General features: G+C 40.4%; 1 protein-coding gene across 1 annotated transcript in view; it reads left to right on the top strand.

The window, feature by feature from the left end:
- LOC135704503 (uncharacterized) overlaps positions 1–24,160 on the top strand; it is a 65,946-nt gene that overhangs the window by 31,594 nt on the left and 10,192 nt on the right. Inside the window, exons 7-11 of the mRNA XM_065225985.1 lie at positions 216–341; positions 472–656; positions 714–866; positions 18,584–19,507; positions 19,566–19,902. Of these exons, the coding sequence (XP_065082057.1) occupies positions 216–341; positions 472–656; positions 714–866; positions 18,584–19,507; positions 19,566–19,902 (1,725 nt within the window). The remainder of the gene's footprint in view (positions 1–215; positions 342–471; positions 657–713; positions 867–18,583; positions 19,508–19,565; positions 19,903–24,160) is intronic.

Below are 24,160 nucleotides of genomic sequence, written 5' to 3'. Positions count from 1 at the left end.
AATATGATTAGCAAGCTTAGTGGAGGGGTTCTACACCAACCGAAAATCGCATTCGGTTGAAGTCATAATCACAGTAAAACTCTGATACCTCGATCCACTGCCTGCTCCACGTAATCTCCCATCAACTCTAGCGAGCCTAGTGGGGCTCGTCTGTTTGGGGAACCGGTTCAACCCGATTGAGATAATGTGCCGTTCAATGTAGGTGGTTGAGTGAGATCGCGGACAGGCAGGCCGTAATGGCATAAGTAAGGTTGTGTGTTGTTTTGGTTTGGGTCGAAAACATCAGAATCTCTGTTTTGTGTACACATCTTCGCATTTTCGCGTTCTTCTGCCCCGATCAGGTATTCGCATTATGTTAGTAACTGTTGACCATCACCTTCTGCGACGAAACGAACGGTGATTATTTGTCGTTTGAAGTTGGTGGTACATTCGATGGAATGGTGACAATGGCGATAGCTTATCTTTTTCTAGCACTGACGATGAGTTTGCAACTTGGTGGCTCAGTGCCGGTTTTCGATGAAGCTCCTGAGATTGCACTGCCGAATTTGGGAACTCTACGTGGTTCGACTGCCGAGAGTGCATTCACCGGTAGGAAGATTCTTCAGTTTTTGAGTGTCAAATATGGAGAAACTACGGCTGGAGAGTACAGATTTAAGGTTGGTTGATGATTTGCAATACTGTTGGTAGGTACTTATGCGGAAGGATTCTTTTAGCCTCCAAGAAAAGCGCTCCCATGGGAAGGTGTTCGCGATGTATCGCGATATGGTCTACCGTGTCCTCAGTTGAAGCTGATTTCGCTGTTCAATGGAAAGCAGTTCGCTCCCGATGTCGAAGACTGCTTAACGCTTTCGGTTTATACAAATCAGGTAAGTCGTTAATATTGAAAATGGAATGTCTGAAATCACTTGAAAGTGAACAGTAATTCTATGAATTATTTGAATTGAATTATAAAACAACAGAAAATAAAAAAGAAAAAATGAGTTAAAAATAAAAATAGCAGAAAATTATACAAGACAAACATAAAACAAAAAAAAAACCTGAAACGGAAAATCTATAGTAGGTGTCGAAAATCGCAAAGAGTGCAGAACATTGAAGAAATACAAAGTTATTAATATGAAAACAAAATCAAGCTGCAATACAAGAATAGAAAAATTACTTTGCGCAAACGGAAATAGCAAGTCTAAAAAAATCTGAGGCTTCTATATTATAAAGAATAATAAGATGAAAATATGAAACACACAGATGAAAATTCTGAATTTTAATAGTGATGTAAACAATCATTCCATAAACTTGTATTTCATTACACACAACCGAGCAACTTGTAAACAATGCTGTTTACAACAATGGGCTTTTGCATATAATATTTGCTACATTGCATGAAATGTCTCAGAACTTTACATGATATATAATGTAAACTTATATGATATGTGACGTTCCATTTATGTGCATCATACTGAACAGAAATTTACACTACTTTTTCGAACTGTGCACATATTCTGCCGGTAACCGTAAATCAGTCCCATCTGTATTTTTTATCAATTTTGATTTAGCACCATTATTCTTAATTAATTTTGGTATCCATGACAGATTCGTATTTCGACTACAATGTGCAAAAGTGTCATTTCCACTAAAGAACTACTCATCCCTTAGGTAAAAAAGTCAAAATCACATGTATAAGAATGAAACTACAATGTGTTGAATTGAAACCTACCTAACTAATAAAAACCAAAGATTTAAGAGAACTAAAGGAGAAAAATCTATACAACTCTCTAATAAGGAAAATTCCCAAAGGCTTGGTAGCCATCATAATGAAGTAATGACTGCACATTGTAGTCGAAATACGTATCTGTCATGGATACCAAAATTAATAAAGTGGAATTAAATGGAAGATAACCTTTCTTTGATCGATTGAGCCTTACAAATAAACGAACTAGATAAAAAAACCTTTCTTTGATGTTTTATGGAAAGCTTACGCTAACAACCCAATTTCATTACTTCACAATTATTCTGTTTATCTTTCTATGATTTTTTACCTGTGCTATTGAAAAAAAAGGTGCCCAAGAAAAATGAAAGACAATACCAAGTCAAACTATCTTTCAGCGAAAAGTAACCGCAAGTCAGTCCCATTAGAAAAACAAATGTGATTTAATTTAATAAACTTTAAATATGATTTAAATTTCTGGTCTCAAGACTCATACTCGCTGGAATATGTTCCGACCATAACTCTGGAGAAAGCGAAACGGTTCCAGAAACATTCAATAACGTTGTATGGGACCATGGTATCTTTCTACCGTTCAATACTATGCTAAACTAATGCAGCATCGTCATGGCATTGTGACTGACTTGCGGTTATTTTTCTCATTGACGTCAGTCAGTTCAAGTCAGTCCAACTCAGATTTTGGTCATTAAATGAAAATTTCACGATATTTTATTCAATATTATTTACTTAACACAGATGCATTCTATCACAAGCACGATTATTTTCAAAATTTTCTTTTCAAAATAAGTGTAAGATGAGAAAACTTGTAAAATCTTTGAACGCCGTTACCTCATTTCCAGTTTTTTTTTACAGATGGGACTGACTTGCGGTTATGGGCAGTATACTACTCATCATAAATAAGCACGGGCAACGAGAACGACCCAAATTTGAGTTTAGTTTACTCATAATCGCCAAAAGTGCAGGTACACAGCTATGAGCAGGCATAGAAAATCATTTACATTCATTTCATGCATTCATTTACATTCATTTGCTTCTAACTTTTGTCATCAAGAGCATTCCGCAAAATGATGTATAGAGCTTTAGTAGGTTTTGTTATTAACTGCAACTTTTGCCCGTAACTCAAATCTATATCTCTTATGCATCACGAATTAGAGCGGGCAGAACTTGTTACTGTTTTTCAGTGAATGTAAAATACATTCACTAAAAAACATTAGTGGATTCTGTTCGCTCTGGTTCGTCATGCATAAGAGATACGGATTTGAGTTATTTGCAAAAGTTGTAGCTAATAATAAAACCTACAAAAATTCCCTATTTCATTTTGCGGAATTCTGTTGATAAAAAACAGTTAGGGGCAAATGAATGCCTGAAATGAATGCAAATGATTTTCCATGCCTGGCTATCAGTAAATCTGCCGGAAAATGAGGAAGATTGAGGAAATTTTTACTAAGTCTAGGAGTAGTACCAATAGACTGAGTGAATCCAATCTTTATTTTTCTCATATTCGGGATTTGTTTCCTGGACAAACCTAAAAAAATTAAGGCAAAATTACTCATCGCTGAGTTCCTGCACTTTGTACGATTTATGAGCGAACTAAACTAAAATTTGGTTCGTTATCATTGGCCATGTGCACTCTCATGGAAAAGTATTGCAACACTCATTTAAATATTGCGTTACCCCCCAAAATGTTTTGCATCACCAATACAATATTGAAATAGCTGGAAAACGCACTGAATACGCTTGGTGATGATAGAATTTGCGACTTTGGAACTTGAAAAAGTACTGATTCAGTTCAGAAAAGTTTGGAAAGTGCTGATTAACTTTAGAAAAGTTTTAATCACTTCGGAAAGTACTGAATATCTTCAGAAATTTTCATAATCACTTCGGATCGTACTGAATCACTTAATAACATGCCTAGGGTCACAAACGGAAGCTTGACGTAGGACCGCTAGTGGACGGAATAAATGTGAAGAGCATTAAGTTCTTTTAATTGATCAAATCAGGCATAACATTTGATAACGGCACAAAAGCATTTGTAAACAAACATTCTAAGGCCCTTTACACGCGAACTAAAGTACGCTTACGCAAACCAATACCACTTTCGGAAAGGTGATAGTTGCCCCTATGCGATGATGTTGTTGGTTTGCGTGGGCGTACTTTGGTTCGCGTGTAAAGGGCCTTAGAAGGTTAGTTTACAAATGCTTTTGTGCCGTTATCAAATGTTATGCCTGAAATATCTATTATCTTAACTCTTTCCGTTTTTGAATTGTAGGCGATCCAAATTTGTAGTAATCTTTTTCAAAAAGAAAGTTGATTACGAGAATCAATCAAAATCACTTGCACCCCTGCTTCCAAGTTTGTGTGGTCGTTGGGGGCTTGTGGTTCTGAATATGGACAAACAAGCACAGATAAATTCTATTCCAACTCTTTACTGATATAAGCTTGATGGCCCTGAAAAGGGCCGTTTTATTGAAGAGGACATCCATGGCCACTTACGTTTGGCGTGTTTAGTGTAGGTGACAGCATCACGGACCTCATTTTCCACGAACACCTTCAGCACACCTCGACCCTCGTAGATCAGACCGGAGATACGTCAGACACTGCCACGGAGAGCCAGACGACGGATGGTGGTTATCTCGAAGAATTTGCGATGACGATTGGCACCTCCTTTGCCACGACCAGTCAATTGTTGATTGTTGGTTATAGAAAAGTGGACTAGCCACCTTCCTACTGCTGCTATTGCTGACCACGCCGTCCGAAGCGAAAATGAGCTGATACCAGTAGTAGTAAAATTTACGTTTATTTTCTGGGTTTTATGTTTCAACATTTGATTTAACATTTCAATTGGTTAGCCTTTGGCTCTTCATCTTTGTTCTAGTTAATTGGTTATTCTAATGTGATGATTGCGTTTAGCGCTAATTTACAGGATACCCTTTGTGGGATTGTTTTGGTTTGAATTTAAAAATTTGATAACCTACCTACTTGAGCACCTAACTACTTATACTAGGTTGCCAAATCACGAATGATCTGGTGGTTTGATCGCAGACAGGCGACTCTGAACCTTTCCAGCGTGGAAGTCTTTCGCTCCTCGAGTGTTTGAAGACCGGCCAGGTGGTGAATCTCAGAATTACGAGTTCGCGGTGGACTGTTAAGGATCATTCTGAGGATCTTGTTTTGGATCCTCTGAAGCTTTAAGTGGTGGCACTTAGCACAACTCTCCCAGATTGGCATACCATACTCAATAGCCGGCAGAATGATTTGCTTGTGGACAGCAAGCTTGTTTTTGAGGGACAGGGTGGACTTCCTGTTTATCAGAGGGTAGAGCGACCTGATCAAGATGTTACACTTGGTGGATGTCTTGTCCACATGGGATCGGAATAGCAATTTGCTATCGAGGGTGAGACCAAGGTAGACTACTTCACTCGACCATTCAATGGGAGTGCTATCAAGATGGACCTTGTTGTTAGCAGGTGGAACAAGCCGAGGTGAATTCGAGTGTGGGAACAGAATGGTTTGTGTTTTAGCTGCATTGATACAAATCTTCCAGCTCTTAAAATAGTCGGACAAAACATCCAGGCCTGATTGTAGTTTACTCGCCAGAGCACGGATCACTCGACCCTTATAGATGATGGAGGTGTCATCTGCGAACATTGACAGGATACCACCACCCGACAGGGGAGGAACGTCTGACGTGAAAATGTTGAATAGGATAGGCCCAAGCAGGCTACCTTGAGGGACCCCTGCATCAACGTTGAACGTATCAGAGGAGACATTGTTCAAGTAGACCTGGAATGATCTGCCCGACAAGTAGTTTTTGATGATCTTCACGAGGTAGTTCGGAAAGTTGTATCGATGCAGCTTGTACACTAGACCATCATGCCAGACATTGTCGAACGCCTTCTCGACGTCCAACAATGCCATGGCAGATGTATTGGAAACGGACTTGTTCCGCTTGATGATGTTAGTAACCCGTGCGAGTTGGTGGATGGTAGAGTGGCCTTTCCTAAACCCGAATTGCTCTTTGAGAAAGATGTTATTATCATTTGAAAACACCAGCAGACGGCTGAGTATCAATTTTTCGAATAGCTTCGAGATGGAGGACAAGAGGCTGATGGGGCGATAGCTTTTGGCACTGGTAGGGTCTTTGCCAGGTTTGTGAATTGGAATAACTTTGGCTAACTTCCAGCATGCAGGGAAGTAGCCAAGCATTAAACACTTGTTGAAGACCACTGCAAGGTGCTTGAAGAAGTCAACACTCAAGTTTTTCAGCTCGAGGTTGACCACTCCATCGACACCAGCGGCCTTCATGTTCTTTGTTGATTTAATCGCTGCTATCACCTCATCAGCCGATATTCTACTTTCGTCAGGGACAACTACGGGGGTGGCAGCGACACTAGCCATTGCCTGTGATACTGCAGGCTCGTGGGGACTCACCATGGCGTGGCCAAGGTTATGTGAATTTACAAAGTGTTGTCCAAGAGCATTGGCCTTTTCAAATGGGGTTATTAGTAAAGATGGGTCCGAATTTTGGTTAGGAGAGGAAAGGGGAGGAATGGGCCTCGGCTTATTTTTCAAAACCTTTGCCATTTTCCAGAATGGCTTAGCACAATCTGGGAGAGAGCGAATCTTGTTTGCAAAATCGATATTTCTGAGATCCACCATCCTGGCTTGGATGATTTTGTTCAAACGGTTGCAATTGGTCTTCAGATTAGGCAGCCCAGTACGCTGGTACTGCCTACGGATCGTGTTGCGGAGTCTAATGAGGTCTTTAGTAGGCCTGTCAAGGTTCAGAGTGTTACTCACCTGTCTGGATACTGGCACATGTAGCTCCCTGGCCCGGGAAATTGCTTGATCGATGGAGCGCAGACACCGGTCAACATCTTCGGACGATTCCGGTTGGACATCGTAGTCTACAGCGGTGTCGACGCAATTTTGGAACTGACCCCAGTCAACACGATGATAGTTGCGCCGGAAAGCTTCAAATCGATTTACGGAGGATCCCACCTCAGTCACCACCGGGTAGTGGTCCGAGCTGAGTTCCTGATAGGTGATAGGTTGAGCGATGTTGTTGCCCATGTTGCTGATGAATATATCGATGGTAGCGTGAACACCGGACCGACTCAACCGGGTGGGAGTTTCCGGACTCAAGATGTTGTACTGCGCTTCCTGCAGGTCGTTGTTCAGGATGGTGCCGTTTTGATTGCGCCGATTGTTGCCCCAAGCTTGATGTTTGGCGTTCAGGTCGCCAGCGATGATAAAGTTTTCCCGTCGTCGTGTTAGCTTGATAATATCTCGTCGCAGATCTGCTGCCGATCCGTCCCTGATGTTGACTTGTTTGGGGCAGTAAGCCGCGACGATGGTGATGGGGCCGATAGGAGTAGAAACTTCCACCCCTACGGCTTCGATGATCTTCAGCTGAAAGCTGGGCATCAGTCGACAGCAGATGTTTCTCCTTATTGCAATAGCCACTCCTCCTCCTCCAGAGTTGGTTCGATCTAGCCTCACGAGCCGGAAATCGGGAAGGTAGACGTTTGTTTCAGGCTTCAGGTGGGTTTCAGTTATGATGGCAATGTCGATGTTTCGTTCATTGAGAAACTCAACAAACTCGATGTTTTTGCTCTTCAAGGAGCAAGCGTTCCAATTTACGATCTTGATGGCTTCACGGTCCATACTTAGTGACAAGGGACAGGGCAGCATGAAGCTGTTCAGATCGAGTCTTGCAGGTGCGCAAGATGATGATGACCTCGGCCACGAGCGTCACAAGTTCCTCCGAGGTGAACGGAGAATCGTCGACAGGCTCACCTGAGACAACACCAGCGTATGATAAACCAGGGGCGGTGGAGGGACCTGGCATTGGCTGGGCAGCAGCAGCAGCGAGACGATGCTGGAATGTTCGATTGTTAGGAATACTCACATGCTTGACTTGTTGGTTGTTGAGCGGAAGTGGTTCTAAGTTCGGAACATGTCGACGGGGCTGGAGAGCTGGGTACTGGACTTCCGTGCGTGCAGGAGGCGAACGATGATTACGGAGGCGACCGGGCTGATTATTGATCGTAGCCTTCCGACGGATATTGATGAACTCCACTCGCTTGGGACATCCGCGATTGGAGGCTTGGTGGTTACCACCGCAGTTGACACACGTTGGCTCGATGTCATCATCTTGCTCACAGGACGCAGTCGAGTGAGTTCCAGCACACTTGCCGCAGATAGTCTTCATATGGCAGTTTTTGGTGCCATGGCCGTAGGAGAGGCAGTTCATACACTGCGTAACATCACGATGTTGGGATTTGTAATGTTCCCAACTGATGATGACCTGAAACAGGTCCCGGATTTTGGATCTCAGAGCCGCTAGACTGGTGGATCCCTTCGTGAAGTGCACCAGGAACAACTGGTCACGGAAGCTGGTGTTGTGGTTGGAACGCCGGTTTATTGGGAACACCGCCTCAGGTTTGAGCCCAAGCCGCTCCAGTTCGGATTTAACCACAGCCGCCTCGAACGACGGTAATCCACGCAATACCAGCTTCAGTGGCTTGCTCGATGGCAGATCGTGCGTGAAGAAGTCAACGTTGTTTTCCTTTAGGAAACATCCTGTTTGATTGTACTCCTCCAGGCTGGAGCACATGATTTTGGTGCCGATGCTGCAAAGCTTGAAGCGAGGCAGCAGCTTGTGTTTTGCCAGTTCGGCACGCAGCTTGGCAACATCCTTCTCCGGCGTGAAAAGCGGGGGAATCCGCTCTCTTGCAGCGATGGGAACGACGTCACCATCGCCATTTTCTTCGGGGAGCACCGCAAACTGGTTGGCTTGCAGTACCCGTTTTCCGGCGTCATCCTGCGACGCGATGTGCTGGATTACCACCTTCTTTGAAGGGCCCGCTGCTGAATCATTGGTACGTTTACGCACCATTTGTTTCGTGTTGGCAAGTTGCAGCAAACTTGCCAGAACGCGCGAAGGTGGCGACGCTTCCACGGCGCAACGCGACATCACAAACCGAATCAAAGCGAGAACTCGAGCGAAAAAGAAAACGAACTGAACAGCTCAACAGTCGAGCAAAGAGTGGAGCTCTGCTGATACCAGACAGCAGCGCTGCTTTATATCTTTTTAGGTTAAAGCAGAATGATGTGCAACCAAGTGGTATAAAAGCTACAAAGACTCCTCCCATTATGAGTAGTTTGCTATCAAGTAGCGACACTGGCTCTTTTCCTTTTGCGGACACGGCGAATGAGAACGACCCAAATTTGAGTTTAGTTCACTCATAATCGCCAAAAGTGCAGAAACTCAGCGATGAGTAAATTTGTCTTATGGTTTCCTGTGGAAAACCTAAACAATCTGCCAGAAAATGAGGAAATTGACGAAAATTTTATTCAGTCTCGGAGTAGTGCCAATCAGTGTCTGTTTTTATCATTATCCATCACACGCAAGGAGTAGCGCTTCAACCCAGTGTCGATGAATTGCGTTTGTTTTGAACATCTTCGTAGTTACGAAACGAGCGAAATGAACAAATGAGTTTATTATACATCAACGAATACGCGTTTGTTGATATTCACCAGTGCTCGATTATCAAACCCAAAATTGTCAAAATCAGAAGTGATCCTCAAAAGCAAAATAATCAACGAAATTTTGGGCAAAATGATTATTTTGAATATTGTCGACCACACTGCCTTAATCATCGATATTATCATCAGTTCAGCTTGAGGCAATAATTTGCCGTCGACTTATGTCTAAAAACCACGATCTTTAGCGTTATTGTTTAGAATGAAAATAATCATTTTGCATTTGATCCTCAATATCATCCCGACCAAGATGAAGACGAATATCAATATTTACAACAACAGAGGCGATAATGAGAATCTAGCCACGAATGAAGAAAAACAAATGTTATTTTTGATACTCAGAGGTTGCCTAGATCAAGGGAATTTGTTTATATCAAAATTCAAATTCATGCAGGTAGTTGGTCTATCTGTTAAGGTTTTCTTCATATTCAGCTAAATTGAGTGTAGAAGAAAGGATTTTTATCAGCACTGGTGCCAATAGACTGAGTGAATCCAATCTTTACTTTTCGCAAATTCAGGAATTTTTCCATGGAAAATCCTGGAAAAACCTGAGAAAACATGAGGCAAATTTACTCATCGCTGAGTTCCTGCACTTTATTTCTTATTTCTGAGATAACTAAACTCAAATTTGGGTCGTTCTCATTCGCCGTGATAGATATCGGCGTCTGTGGTTAGCGTGATTACCTCTCACCCCAGCAGGCCTGGGTCCAATCTCAGTCGGCGCCATCGGCATGTTCTAAGGCATAACATCTCTGGGAGCTGCCTCCCTGGCGTCGGTAGCATTGAAGCTCAGTACGGAAAACAAATCTCGCGTCACTTTTCAATAGGTCCTATCTACATTGATCGATTCTCTTCATCAACACTCTCTTTCGTAAATAACTCGGCTTCACAAATCTGGATCAACAATAGAAAAGAGCCCATCAGCATTTGTAAACAAACCGTTCCAAAGCCCTTTACTCACAAAGCGAAGGCCACCCACACAAACCAACACCATCATCGGATAGGGGAAACTTCTACCTACAAGATGTTGGTGTTGGTTTGTGTGAGCGGCTTTCGATTTGTGAGGCTTTGGAACGGTTTGTTTACAAATGCTGATGGGCCCTATTCTATTGTTGATCCAGAAATGTTCAAAAACGTAGATGACATCCATGGCCGCTTACGCTTGGCGTGTTTAGTGTAGGTGACAGTATCACGGATCTCATTTTTCAGGAACACCTTCAGCACACCTCGTAAATCAAACCGGAGATACGTCAGACACCGCCACGTTATCTCGAAGAGTTTGCGTTTGGTTCTGAACATGGCGATTAGTGTGTAAAGTATTACGCAATTCCATCCTCCCTATTCGCACGCGCCCGAGGATCGGAGGCGAATGCCACTTCGACTTGTTTCGTCTACTTACTACTCTCTGACGACTGTGCTAGGAAGCAGCATATGCATGTTGGTAATTGGTGGATTTTGAATTGATGAATTGAATGGATGAATTCGACGCTTTTGGACAATGCTGAACATTTGCCAGTTTTTCAATAGTTTCTTGTTGAAAATCAACATTTGGAAGCAGCGTAGCCATATTTCTGACCGATTGGTGGTAAAATTATTGAAATTGGACCAGGGGCAGCAGAGTTATTAACGTTCAAAATCTTTCTTAATTTGTTACATATTCCATTTTCGGTTTTCACAAAGTGTACCCCCATATAGAAATCAAAGACGTAGTCCTACGTCAAAATCGGAATCAAAACTAAAAGAACTGAATCATCGCAGAAATGTTCGGAATCACTTCAAGAAGTACTGATTCACTTCAGAAATGATCGGAATTACGTCTAAAAGAACTGAATCACTTCAGAAATATTTGGAATCACTGAACTGGCTGATCATGGACTGAATCGATTCAAAACAGTCACTTCGGAGAGCAACGATTACTTTTGAAAAAATCGTTACCACTTCGGAAAGCATGGATTGCTTTTGAAAAATCCGTAATCACTTCGGAAAGTACTGAATCACTTCAGAAATATTCAGAAACGCTTCGGAAAGTACTGAATCACTTCAGAAATATTTGGAATCACTGAACGACTGAATATGGACTGAATCGATTCAAAACAGTCACTTCGGAAAGCAACGATTACTTTTGAAAAATTCGTAATCACTTCGGAAAGTACTTAATCACTTCAGAAATGATCAGAATCACTTCTAAAAGAATTGACTCACTTCAGAAATATTCGGAAACACTTCGGAAAGTACTTAATCACTTCAGAAATGATCGGAATCACTTCTAAAAGAACTGAATCACTTTAGAAATATTCGAAATCACTGAACTGACTGAACATGGACTGAATCGATTCAAAACAGTCACTTCGGAAAGCAAGGATTACTTTTGAAAAATTAATTATCGCTTCGGAAAGTACTAAATCACTTCAGAAATGTTCGGAAACACTTCAGAAAGTATTGAATCACTTAAAAAAAATTCTGCATCACTCCGGAAAGTACTGAATTGCTTCAGAAATTATCGGAAGCACTTCTTTAAGAACTGAATCCCTTCAGAATATTCGGAATCACTTAGAAAAGGACTGAATCGAATCAAAACAGTCACTTCGGAAAGCAAAAAAAAAATCGTAATCACTTCGGAAAATACTTTTTTTTCCTGATTTGTTTTCCGTCGATCTTGTTTTCCGTGCTGATAATGCTACCAACTCCAGGAAGGCAGCTCCCACATCTGGACCCTACCTATTGACCCAAAAGCTTATGAACCAGGGATGAACGCGTGATCTGCCTCAGAACATCCCGGCGGCGCTGATGGGGATTGAACCCAGGCCTGCTGGGGTGAGAGGTAATCACGCTTACGGCTAAACCACCGGCGCCGCTATTCGGAAAGTACTAAATCACTTCAGAAATGTTCGTAATCACTTCAGAAAGTACTGAATCCCTTCAAAAACGATCGGAAATACGTCGGAATAACTTAATAAAAATCCGAATTCACTTCCGAAATAACTGAATCATCCCAGAAATGTTCGAAATCACTTTGAAAAGTACTGAGTCATTTCAGAAACGTGCTAAATCACTTCGGAAAGTACTGAATAACTTTTTAAATATTCAGAATCGGTTTGTCAAGTACCGAATAATTTCTGATACTATTTATCGCTTTACAAAGGTTTGGAATCACTTCTAAAAGTACTGAATCAATTCAGAAATTTGTCATAATCACTTCTGAAATTACTGAATCACTTCAGAAATCATTTTGAATCATTTTGAAAACTACTTATTCACTTCAGAAAAGTTAGGAATCACTTCGGAAGGTCGAAGATGCTAGTTTCAAATAACATACTAGAGTTGTAATTTTTATACGATAGATGAGGAGATGAAAGTATACATACTTCGAAAATCCTAATTTTACACGTGACGGAATCCATCTTTGACATAAATGACACGTAAATAAACATGTTATGTAAAATTAAGTGCTCCTAGAATGAAAAGTTTGTTACTCGACGAAACGTACGTTTGATTGTGATGAATTTCGCGTCTATTTTATGTCAAAATTGACGCTCGTATATGTCAGTCTCAGAGCACCTAAATTTACATGAATTTTTCTAAGTGTGTAGAGTTGATAGTTCCGTTAGAGTACGGCAGTGTGAAATTGTTCGAATAGAACTGTTTCAAACACATCGTCGGTACTTGAGCGTGTCGGTGAATCTCTTTTTGCCAGTGGTGCCGTGGGGGAATACCCCTCACCATCCCTCTCCAACGGGGGAGTTTGGTAAAGAGAGATGATCAAACCGATTTGTACGTTCATTCATAATAGTTGTCCTTGCTCGCTTTCTACTCTCTATATAAACAATTTCACACTGCCGTACTCTAACGGAACTAACAATTCTATACTTTCATCTCCTCATCTATCGTATAAAAATTACCACTCTAGTTTGTTATTTGAAATTAGCATCTTCAACTGTGTAAATCGTTGACTTCACGCAGAAGTCATATAAAACAAATAGTTAAAAAAAAAGAACTTCGGAAGGGATTTAATGAATTCGGCAATGATCTTAATCACTTCTGATAGTACTGAGTCAGTTCAGAAACGTTCGGAATCACTTCTGAAAGTGCTGAATCCGTTCAAAAATTATTAAATCTGAATTACTTCCGAATGGTTCTAAATCTCTTGGGAAAGTACTAGATCAGTTTAGAAATATCAATCCGGCGCCGGTGGTGTAGTGGTAAGCGTGACTGCTTTCTCACCCCAATGGGTCTGGGTTCAATCCTAGCCGGGGTCGGTGCGATTTTTCAGAGACATACAAATCCCTGGTCACGTCTTCTTTCGGAAGGGAAGTAAAGCCGTTGGTCCTGGCCCATGTGTGTTTGAATGGGTGCGATATCCTACGCAGGTGTGGAAGATGCCTTCGGTGATTGGCACAAGATTGTGGAACAGACCGACGTTAAATAAAGGAAAGAACTTTAGAAATATTTGAAATCACTACGGAAAGTACTGAATAACTTCATAAAATTTTTAAATCTAAAAGAACTGAATTATCCCATAAATGTTCGGAATCACTTTGAAAAGTACTGATTCACTTCAAAAATATGTTCAACCACTTCGGAAAGTAATCAAACATTTAAGAAGTGTTTTGAATCACTTCAGAAAGCACTGAATCGCTTGGGAATGTTTTTATCGCTTTAGAAATAATTGGAGTCACTTTTGAAGGCACTGAATTGATTCAGAATAGATTGGAATCAACTTCGAAACTACTTAATCACTATAGGACATTTCTGAAGTGATCAACTACTTTCTGAAGAGATTCAATTCTTTTCTTCAGTGATTCAGTACTTTCCGAACTTCCGAAGGGATTTCAAACTTTTTAGAAGTGACTCAGACGATGTGATTTCAAAGTTTTCTTAAGTGGTTTAGAACTTTCCGAAGTGATTCAAAACACTTTTGAAGTGACTCAGTGCTTCCGAACTACTTCCTAATACCTTTACACATTTTCTTTGCGTGATGCTAAACTTTTCAAGGTGTATGTGTGTGTATTCCACACCTCCACTGGTCAGCAGTGTTATTATCGAAGAACTCTCTCTACAATGTCGCTTTGATGGTCATTGTAGACAGCTTTAGTGCGGGAGTTAGAAGGTGATAGCTCTATTGCAGATCCAGCAACCCATTTCAGAATGTCTGGAGAGTCACGCCCATTCCGAGGTTACTTTCACTTACAATAAGCCTCACATGTATGTATTATCGTTATCAAATGGATATTGGTAATACATACACACTCCAGTTTCGAACTGTTCTTTTGAATCCTGGCACGTAGGGGATGTAATGTCGGCCTAAATGCCCCTAATTTGGGCCCATACATAAATTCAGTGATCGACTAAATTTTCAATAGCGTCCAAAAATATCCATTAGTACCGTCCCAATGACGCGTTCATCTAGATAAAATTGATAAATAGCAGATTTTAGGGCTGGCAGCGATCACTGCTGTCAGAAATAGTGATTTTAGTGACCATTTTCAATAAATAAGTGACCAAATAGTGACTTATGGTTGTAAAAATAGTGACTAGAAAGTGACCTGAGAGAAGGCGCATCAAATAAATGTTTGATGTTTTAGATTTATTCAATTATTATCTCATGAACACTTATGTACGATATGAACCTTTAAAGCGAAAGATTTAATAGAAAGTTTATAAGCAAACACATGGTATTAGTCACGGTATCTACTAACTTAAACAATCTTGAAAACCGGAAATCCCCAGGAATTTATTTGTCTCCTTATAAAACCTGGAAGTCTCTAAGAATTTAAAAAAAATCTTACTAAGGATATTTTAAGGAAAATAATGAATTGTTAAATACAACCATTTAATTTTTCTCGTTAATTTTATTCACACTATGAACTTTAAAGATTCACAGTAGATAAATCTTAAGTCACAAATAAATTTAAAAAAAATTGTTTTAGGAACATGCATATTTTCTAAAAAATAAATAAATAATTTGAACTAGCTCTGGACTTAACAGCTATTATACTTCAAGAAATTTTCAAGAATCTGGTGTCAAATTCCATGCACAGTTTTAAAGACTCGAGGAATTTTATTATAATTTCTAAGGACCTCATCCCAAGGGAGCTGTGGGAAAAAAATCATTCAGGAAAACGTCAAATGTAATCGACTTTTTAGGTAGTTCTGAGGAATTTTAGATTTCATGAGAAACCTTAACCGGAAAATTCCAAGGGCATTCTGAGGATAATTTCACAAAGTTTGTGGGCAAAACTAATACAGAGCACAAGTCATTGGATTTTTTTGAAAATACTTAAAAGGAAGATTACAATTAAATGTGAGAATAACTCCAGAATATCTTCAAAAGAATTCGGAAAATGAATTCAGGAGAGTTTGCCAAACAAATTATGAGAAGAAATCTAAGGAATTTCTCAGGAGAAATGCCAATGAGTTGTTAGGAAACTTTTATGTGAGTAGAATTCCAAGGAAAGGAGTGAGATTGAAAAGGAAATCTGAAATGAATTCAATGAATACTCGGAGAATCTTTCCAAAGGATTTCTAATTGTGGAGAATTTCAAGGTAATTCCGAGGAAAACTAAAAGAAAATTCAATTCTTAAGATACTTTCATCGAGATTTTGAGGAAATCTCCGTTGAATATGGAATGGACTATTGTGAGGTCTTCCGAACCACTTGAAAGAACTCAATTTTTTCCTGAATTAATGAAACTGCCTTGAAGTTCTTTTGTAGTTTTATAAACTAGCCTGATGCTCACAATACGTCTCCTCAAATTCTGAACTTTATAGGACTTCCTAAAGTTTCCTCAATTTTTCTAACGATCATGAATCTTTTTTAAAGGTTAATTAATTTACTGAAGTTCTCTAAACTTCTTTAAAATCTATGTGACTTCTCTAATATTGATGGAACTGTTCTAAGGTTCTCTGTTATTTTCTGAAATTGTCAAAACTTTTCTAAAGTTTTTGCAGTTTTCAAGAAGCTTGTTGTACTGCGCTAAATTTAATTAAATCGCCCTAAAAATGTTTAAGCTTCAGTGAACTTCTGAACTCAGCGGCGCCGGTGGTGTAGTGGTAAGCGTGATTACCTCTCACCCCAGCAGGCCTGGGTTCAATCCCAGTCGGCGCCGCCGGGATGTTCTGAGGCATAACATCTCTGATCAAGGGAAGTAAAGCCGTTGGTCCCCGGTTCATGAGTTGATGGGTCGATAGGTGGTAGGGTCCAGGTGTGGGAGCTGCCTTCCTGGCGTCGGTAGCATTGGTGCGCAGCACGGAAAACAAGATCGACGGAAAACAAATCCAAGAAAAAAAAAAAAAAAACTTCTGAACTTATGCGAAGACATCAAATAATCTGAAAGTTATCTGGAAATCTGGGAACTGCTTTAAATTCCTCACTAATTTTCTTAAACTAATGGAACTGACCTCCCCCTGAAATTCCTCCATTTTTCAGAGCTTACTAAACTTCTTTCAAATGCTCCCGCATTTGGCTAATGTTCATAAAATTTTCTGAAGTTCGCGGATCTCATCTTAAGCTCCATAGATTTTTATGAAGTAATGTTTCTGAAGACCACTGTCCTTCTGTGAAGTTTCCGAAGTTTTTCTAAATTTCTGGAACTTTTGTCGTCACTGAAGTTCTCAAGATTTTTATGAAGTTCATAAAACTTCCCTTAAATTATCGACACTAATATAAAACTTTTTCAATAGTCTAGACTTTTCTGGTGCCTAAACGATTACTGAATTTCTTTTAAGTTCTCTTGACTGTCTAGACTTAAATAATTTGACTTGAAGTTTCGAAAATTTTCCTTAATTATTAACTCCATTATCATTCTTCCATTATTAACACTCGCTAATTTTCCCTGAACTTATCTATGCTTACCTGAAGGTCTCTAAATTTGTTTAATAATCAAGCAAATTTTCAGATATAAATATATATTCATAATTTCCTGACGCTTCTGACGTTTTCGGATCAATCATAGAATTCTTGCAATACCCTATAATTCCACGGAACTCCTTGTCGCTGCAAATTTGCTTAAGTTAATGGGATTATTCTGAACCTATCTGATCGTCCTCGAAGTATTCGGAACTTCGCTGTACATCATTAAACTATCTAAAAATATCTAAATTTAGTTCTCTGGAATTTTTTTAATTTTTTCAATATCTTGAACTTTTACATGGAATATGAAACTTCACGAAATTGAATATTTTTAGATCTTGGAAAACTCAGGTAATTTTATCCAGAAAAATGTGTAGACATCCTGTATATAGAGAAAGCCGATTAAACGTCACAATGCAAAGAATAATCAATCTTGAAATAAATTCACGCTAGAAAAGTTGAAAATAGTGACTTATTACAAGAAAAAGGGACTTTAGTGACTTGACCAACTAGTGCCATTTCCCCTTTAGAGTTTATACTTTTTGAATTGTAAAAAATATTTGAACTGGTCTCACCATGTTAATTTGAATACTTCCTTCAACGAATACAAATTTCCTTGCATTGCTATGGCCATCTGGAGTGAGGTTCGCGTCTAGTGCTTTCCCCAGGAATCGTTCGTGGTCACCAGCTACCACCCGTATCCAGCGAAGCATCTTTCAGATCGCTCGCAATCTCCAACACTGGCGAGAGACCAGCAGCTGAGCACTTTTGCAAGTGGAAAACTTGCTGATTCACGGCAACGTCGGCCACCGAATCATCACCAAAACTCGCGACGGACACAGTATCAGCACGTTCCCGGGCTAATTCACCAACCGGACCGGGTTCAAACTCACCCACGTCACGGTGACGAATCTCTCAATAGAATTACAAACCGAAAGTGTGGCATCCGAACTCGGAAAACCGGACTCCCGGGAGGCAATGAAAACCCGACACTGAACAATAAACCTGAAGCTGCGTCGTATATTTTGGAGGTTAGATTCAAGGTCAACCGAGTCACTCAAGGCAAATACCGGCAAAACACGATATTTAACTAAATGATAACTTTATGAACACTTGAAACTTAATTTCAAGACATAAATTTACAAATTTAAAGCAAAAAAAAAGTTTAATTCGGTGACAAAAAATACGCAGCAAAAGAAAAACACGACTGTTTTTAGCGCGGCCTACTGCGATCATCGGTAATGCTAAGCTTTTCAAGGTGATGCAATATTTAAATCGGTATTGCAAAACTTTTCTATGCGAGTCCATACTTATGAAGGACAAGCGGAAAGAGGATATAAAAATTAAAAATGCAAGACGTTACATCAAATCAAATAAATTACATTGTTTTGTTAAAATTTTGCATAATATAAAGAATCTCATATTTTCTGCGCTAACCCAACTGACCTCCACTTCTACTATTTCAGCTATCCGGCTCAAAACCAGTTATGTTCTTCATCCACGGTGGAGGTTTCTACGAGGGAGCCGGTTCGAACCAAACGCCGGAGTTCCTGCTGGAAAAGGACATCGTCCTGGTTGTAGTCCAATACCGTCTCGGCCCGCTAGGGTTTCTTTCGACCCGAACCGAAGCCATTCCCGGCAATGCCGGTTTGATGGACATCAAACTTGCTCTCGAGTGGGTGCGTGATAACATCGGTCACTTTGGAGGCGATGCCGGAAATGTGACCCTCTTCGGACAATCCGCAGGCGCGGCTGCCGTTTCGGCGTTGATGTACAGTCCCATGGTTCCAGAAAATTTGTTCCACAAGGTGATTCTACAATCTGGGGGATCAAGTGCCCCTTGGGTGTGGGACAAGGATCCGGCTGAGCATGCACGGGAAATTGCCACCATCATGGGTTGCGATCCCAATGCTGATAAGCCCCGGAAGATCGTGATGCCTCTGATGGAGGTCGAACGTTGTATGCACCAGGTGGACGTGTGGCATTTGCTGAGAAGCTTCATCGAACACAAAACGCGGTCCACCGCGGCCAAGGGATTGGGCGACGTTGGAGGTAATCGGCTCACCGTGCAGGACTATCATGGATTCTTACCACAAAAGCCTTGGGAGATGATCAAAGCGGGGAGGAATCGTCCTAATCTACCGATGATGGCCGGGGTGGTAAAGCACGAAGGAACATTCTTGCTTACCTCGATCTACGATGGTTTGAAGAACCGAGGATTGCTGGATGATCCCAACTTTGTCAAGTACGGTTTGTTGGAACAGGTGAATAAGATTTTGGGAGCTGAAGACCCCAGTGGATCGTTGGCTGGGTACCAGATTCGGTCGTTGTTTAGCCAGGAGCAGCTTGCCAGTGGGAAGTTTGAAAATCTAACCGATGGGTTAAATGATGTAGGTTGAACAATTCTCGTTAAAGCATGGAACTGGTATTAATGATTTTTGTTTGCAGCTTGCAGGAACGATCCTGGTCAAGGCAGCACTGCTTCGGGAAGCCCAAGCTAACAGTGCCGTAAATCCGAACGGGACATTCCTATACTCGTTTGACTACCGTGGAGAGCAGACTCGGTTTGGTTATGGAGCGGATACGTCCCACTATCCATTTGATGGTGGAGTTCACCACTCCAATGATTTGCTGTATTTATTTCCGTTTCCTCCCGGTGAACCGAAGCTCAATGAAGGGGATGCCAAGATAGCTCGAAAGATGGTAGATTTGTGGACTAGTTTTGCTGCCACTGGTGTACCCAGGAGTGAGCTGACCGGAGATGTCGAGTGGAAGCCGATGAGTGGTAAGTTGAGGTTGCATCTGACTTCTTTTGGCAATATCCCACAAACGGAACACGATTTGTTTTTGATTTGATTTGATTTGATTTGAGTTGATTTGATTTGTTCCAAAATCTTCCGTCATTCAACATTGTGTGATAAAATTCCAAAATTGTAGGCGAATGTTTTCAGGATAAAGTCAGTGCGAGAGTGCAGCCAAGTTGTTGCGTTTCCTCGATTTACGGATTTTTAGATATAATACGAATCTACCATAAATACTGCTACCTTCATCAGTCGATCCTCTAATCTCAACGCGAGCAACCATTTTTTATGTCAATTGGAGCACCTCTCTATCCGTAATACGCGCGCGAGGCTCAAACCTTTGTAGACTACTTTTTTTTTAAATTAATCTACTACTATTAAATCAAATATTAAAAATCCATCATCACCATCGTGGCGAACAAAAATAGTGTTTGTAGTGCTATAATAATTATTAAAAAGTCATTATGACAGCTATCCATACAAAATTATCCGTTGTAGATAACTTCGTCACGATACATAATTTGGCAATTCATAAAAAAAAAAAACAAACGACAGATCTAACGTGTGAAATGCAGTGTAAGTGTTGCTGAACGTTTGATATGTGTAGGCAACGAATTGAAAACATTTATTCCTTAGATATAATGAATTTTGTGAAGCACAAGTCAAGAAATGTGGTGTTCTTGTTTCAACCGCGTTTTTAGTATAATATCTACGAAAGTCACTTCCTCTTTCAATTCGATCACACAAATATCGAGGCAGCAAACCGTTAACTACTTTAAAAATGAACACCATAGTCAAATATACAATTCTTTGCTTCACCGACAACTATTGTAAGGCGTCTAGCATCAAAGTTGAGGAAGTGAAGCTAATACATCTCAAAATCAACGCATTATTTTATTCTACAAGCGCTGTAATCTCGATATTTGTGTTTCATTGGCCAGACATAAAATGGAAGGGCAAAAGTCTAGATGAGGAGAGATGATTGATTTGTAAAGCTGTATTTTACTGGCAATAGTTAAATCGTTTTTCAATCGACATAGAATTCCATACTTCTTGGCAATTTTATTGATGACATTGTCAATGTGAGAGTTGAACTTAAGTGTGTCATCAATAATGACGCCAAGATATTTAATCTCCCGAACGCGATCAATTACAACAGAGACGTTCTCATTTAATCGATTCCGCGAAATTACCATAAATTTAGTTTAACTTGTATTCAATCTCAACTGCTTATACTTCAACCATCTACTTAGAGAACGCAAATCTTCATTCAAGTGTAAAACGGCATCATCTAAATCCTTAGCTTCAATGAATAACACAGTATCATCTGCAAAAAGATTAATGTCGCAAAACCGTAAAACAAGTCACAAGTCATTAATATACATAATAAATAACAGGGGCCCTAATACACTTCCCTAGGGCACTCCAAGGGTATTCTCCACGGGACTGGAAACATAATCATTAAAAACAGTCCGTGACAGTGAGTTCTGTCAGACAAATAGCTTTCAAACCATTTATATGCAGTACTCGTAATTCCATAGCGCTTGATTGATCTTAACAATAAGGGCCTAGAAATTGTTTCAAAAGCGCGTTTTAGATCAAAAAAAAAAAACAGCAACAATCGTATCTTTACACTTCAAGTTATTTTCCACTTAGCTAATACCAAATTCAACGCGGTTTCACAAGAATGACCTTCCCGATATCCCGATTGTTCTGGTATCAACAAACTATTACTATTTAAATACTCCAACAGCTTACCTTTTACAACAAGTTCTAAGATTTTCTCTAATGTGTGCAACATGTCGCGAATTATCGTGGAATCACCTCCCTGTGTGCCTGCTCAAAACTGTTCGAGATTATCATAAATGATGCTCTGTTCGCGTGTTGCAAAAATTATATCGATACAGAACAACACGGCTTTTACCCGAAGCGCTCCGTGTCCACGAACCTGGTGCAGTTTACTTCTAACTGTTTGCGATGCATGGATTCAGGATGGCAAGTCGATGCTGCGTGTATGGATCTAAAAGCTGCATTTGACACGGTGGACCATAATATCTTGCTTGCCAAGCTGGAGATACTTGGCGTCTCGTCAACGGCTGTGGATTGGTTCAGATCTTACTTGGTGAATCGCTATGTACGGATTAAGATTGGCGCGTCGGAATCGGATGTTTTCTCAAACAACTCGAGAGTTCCGCAAGGCAGTAACCTGGGACCGCTACTGTTTTCGATCTGTTTAAACGACGTCGCATTTCTGGTACCATCAGGATCCCGCGTTGTCTATGCAGACGATACGAAAATCTACAAAATTATTAAAAGTCTCTCAGACCGTCGGGATCTTCAGAATATGTTAGGTATTTTTGCTGACTGGTGCTCAAGAAATTTAATGAGTCTAAGCATCGAAAAATGTAACATTATTTCCTGTCACCGTAAAATCGAACCAATCATGTTTCACTATGTTCTCTACGGACGCTGTCTTGCTCGTGTAGAGCACATAAAGGATCTCGGCGTTACCTTGGACTGCAGACTCACTTTCAGAATCCACTACAATGACATCATCTCCAGAGCTAATCGACAATTGGGATTTATTTTCAAAATTGCTGACGAGTTCCGTGACCCGCTATGCCTCAGGTCACTCTACTGCTCGCTTGTGCGATCCTTATTGGAGTCAAGTTCAGTTGTTTGGTGCCCTTTCCATGCTAGCTGGATCACTAGAATTGAATCCGTTCAACGCAAGTTTGTGAGATATGCTCTTCGTTTCCTCAACTGGCGTGACCCAACGAACTTGCCTCCGTACGAGGAGCGTTGCCGTCTCATGGGAATCGAACCATTAGAGGTGAGACGGACGGTCGCTCAAGCTATGTTCGCTGGAAAGCTGCCTAAGGGTGATATTGACTGTCCAACAATGCTGCCTCAGCTAAATATGTATGCCCCTGAGAGACCTCTTCGTCAACGCGACTTTCTGTTTTTGGAACCACGGCGCCGAAATTATACACAACACGAGCCAATTCGAGCAATCAGCCGGCAGAGGACCACTTTGTCAAGCAGCTTTGGCGTGACTTTCTACCAGCTATTTCACAAAACTGGACCAACTAATTTTTATTTTGTTATGAAACGCACAAATGTTGGCTACTTTTCTCGTGGTTCTAGAAGAAAAAATCTCAACATAATGTTTTATTCCAAAGTTCAAGTGGTAGTCAACGTAATTTTAACTGCTCGAATAAAGTGGGTAATTAACGAGAAAAATAGCAATAATTTGTGCATTTCTTACAAAAGTAGAAGGGTCTGTGCCTAGGGCATGAACGGAAGCTAGTGGACGGAATAAATGTGAAGAGCATTTAGTTCTTTAATTGATCAATTATCTATTATCTCAAATCTTTCCGTTTTTGAATTGTAGGCGTACCAAATTTGTAGTAATCTTTTTCAAAGAGAAAGTTGATTAAGAGAATCAATCAAAATCAATTGCACATCTTCTTCCAAGTTTGGTTACAAGATTACGAACCTGGAGACCATTTTGTGTGGTCGTTGGGGGCTTGTGGTTCGGTTCTTTACTGATGTAAGCTGATGGCCCTGAAAAGGGCCGTTTTATTGAAGAAGACATCCATGGCCACTTATGCTTGGCGTGTTTAGTGTAGGTGACAGCATCACGGACATCATTTTTCAGGAACACCTTCAGCACACCTCGTAGACACCACCACGGCGAGCCAGACGACCGATGGCGGTTATCTCGAAGAACTTTGCGATGACGCTTGGCGCCTCCTTTTCCTCCTTTGCCACGACCAGTCAATTGATGCTTGTTAGGTGTGAAGGAGTGGACTAGCCACCACCTTTCTACTGCTGCTATTTCTGTTCACCACGCCGTCCAAGCGAAAATGAGCTAATGCCATTTTTAGTTAGTTTAAATGATCTTTATTTTAGTTTAACTTGGACGATTACCATATAAATTTTTACTAAGTGATTTAATTGCTTTCTTCATCTTTAGGTATGGGCAAAATTTAAAATTTGTTTTACAGGATTAGTCCTAGACTTAGTACACGGTCGACCACCTTGGTGGGATTGGTTTGTTTTGTTTTTAGAATTTGAAGAGAAACTACTTAATACTACTATTTACAGCTTAAAACTAACTTACTCTACTATATACACTTAACCTATTATGTACAAATTGCTTATTAAAGCATGTTCAGAAAGATTGCATTTTTGAATAAATTTAGTTGTCATATCATCAATTTTGGAATCTACTTTGGG

This window comes from Ochlerotatus camptorhynchus, unplaced genomic scaffold (assembly GCF_037179485.1).
Source record: "Ochlerotatus camptorhynchus isolate MF236.1 unplaced genomic scaffold, CSIRO-AGI_Acam_v1.1 ptg000242l, whole genome shotgun sequence".
In the NCBI taxonomy this organism is placed as follows: domain Eukaryota; kingdom Metazoa; phylum Arthropoda; class Insecta; order Diptera; family Culicidae; genus Ochlerotatus; species Ochlerotatus camptorhynchus.
Note: the sequence above shows the minus strand (reverse complement) of the source record. Positions and strands in the feature narration are given on the sequence as shown.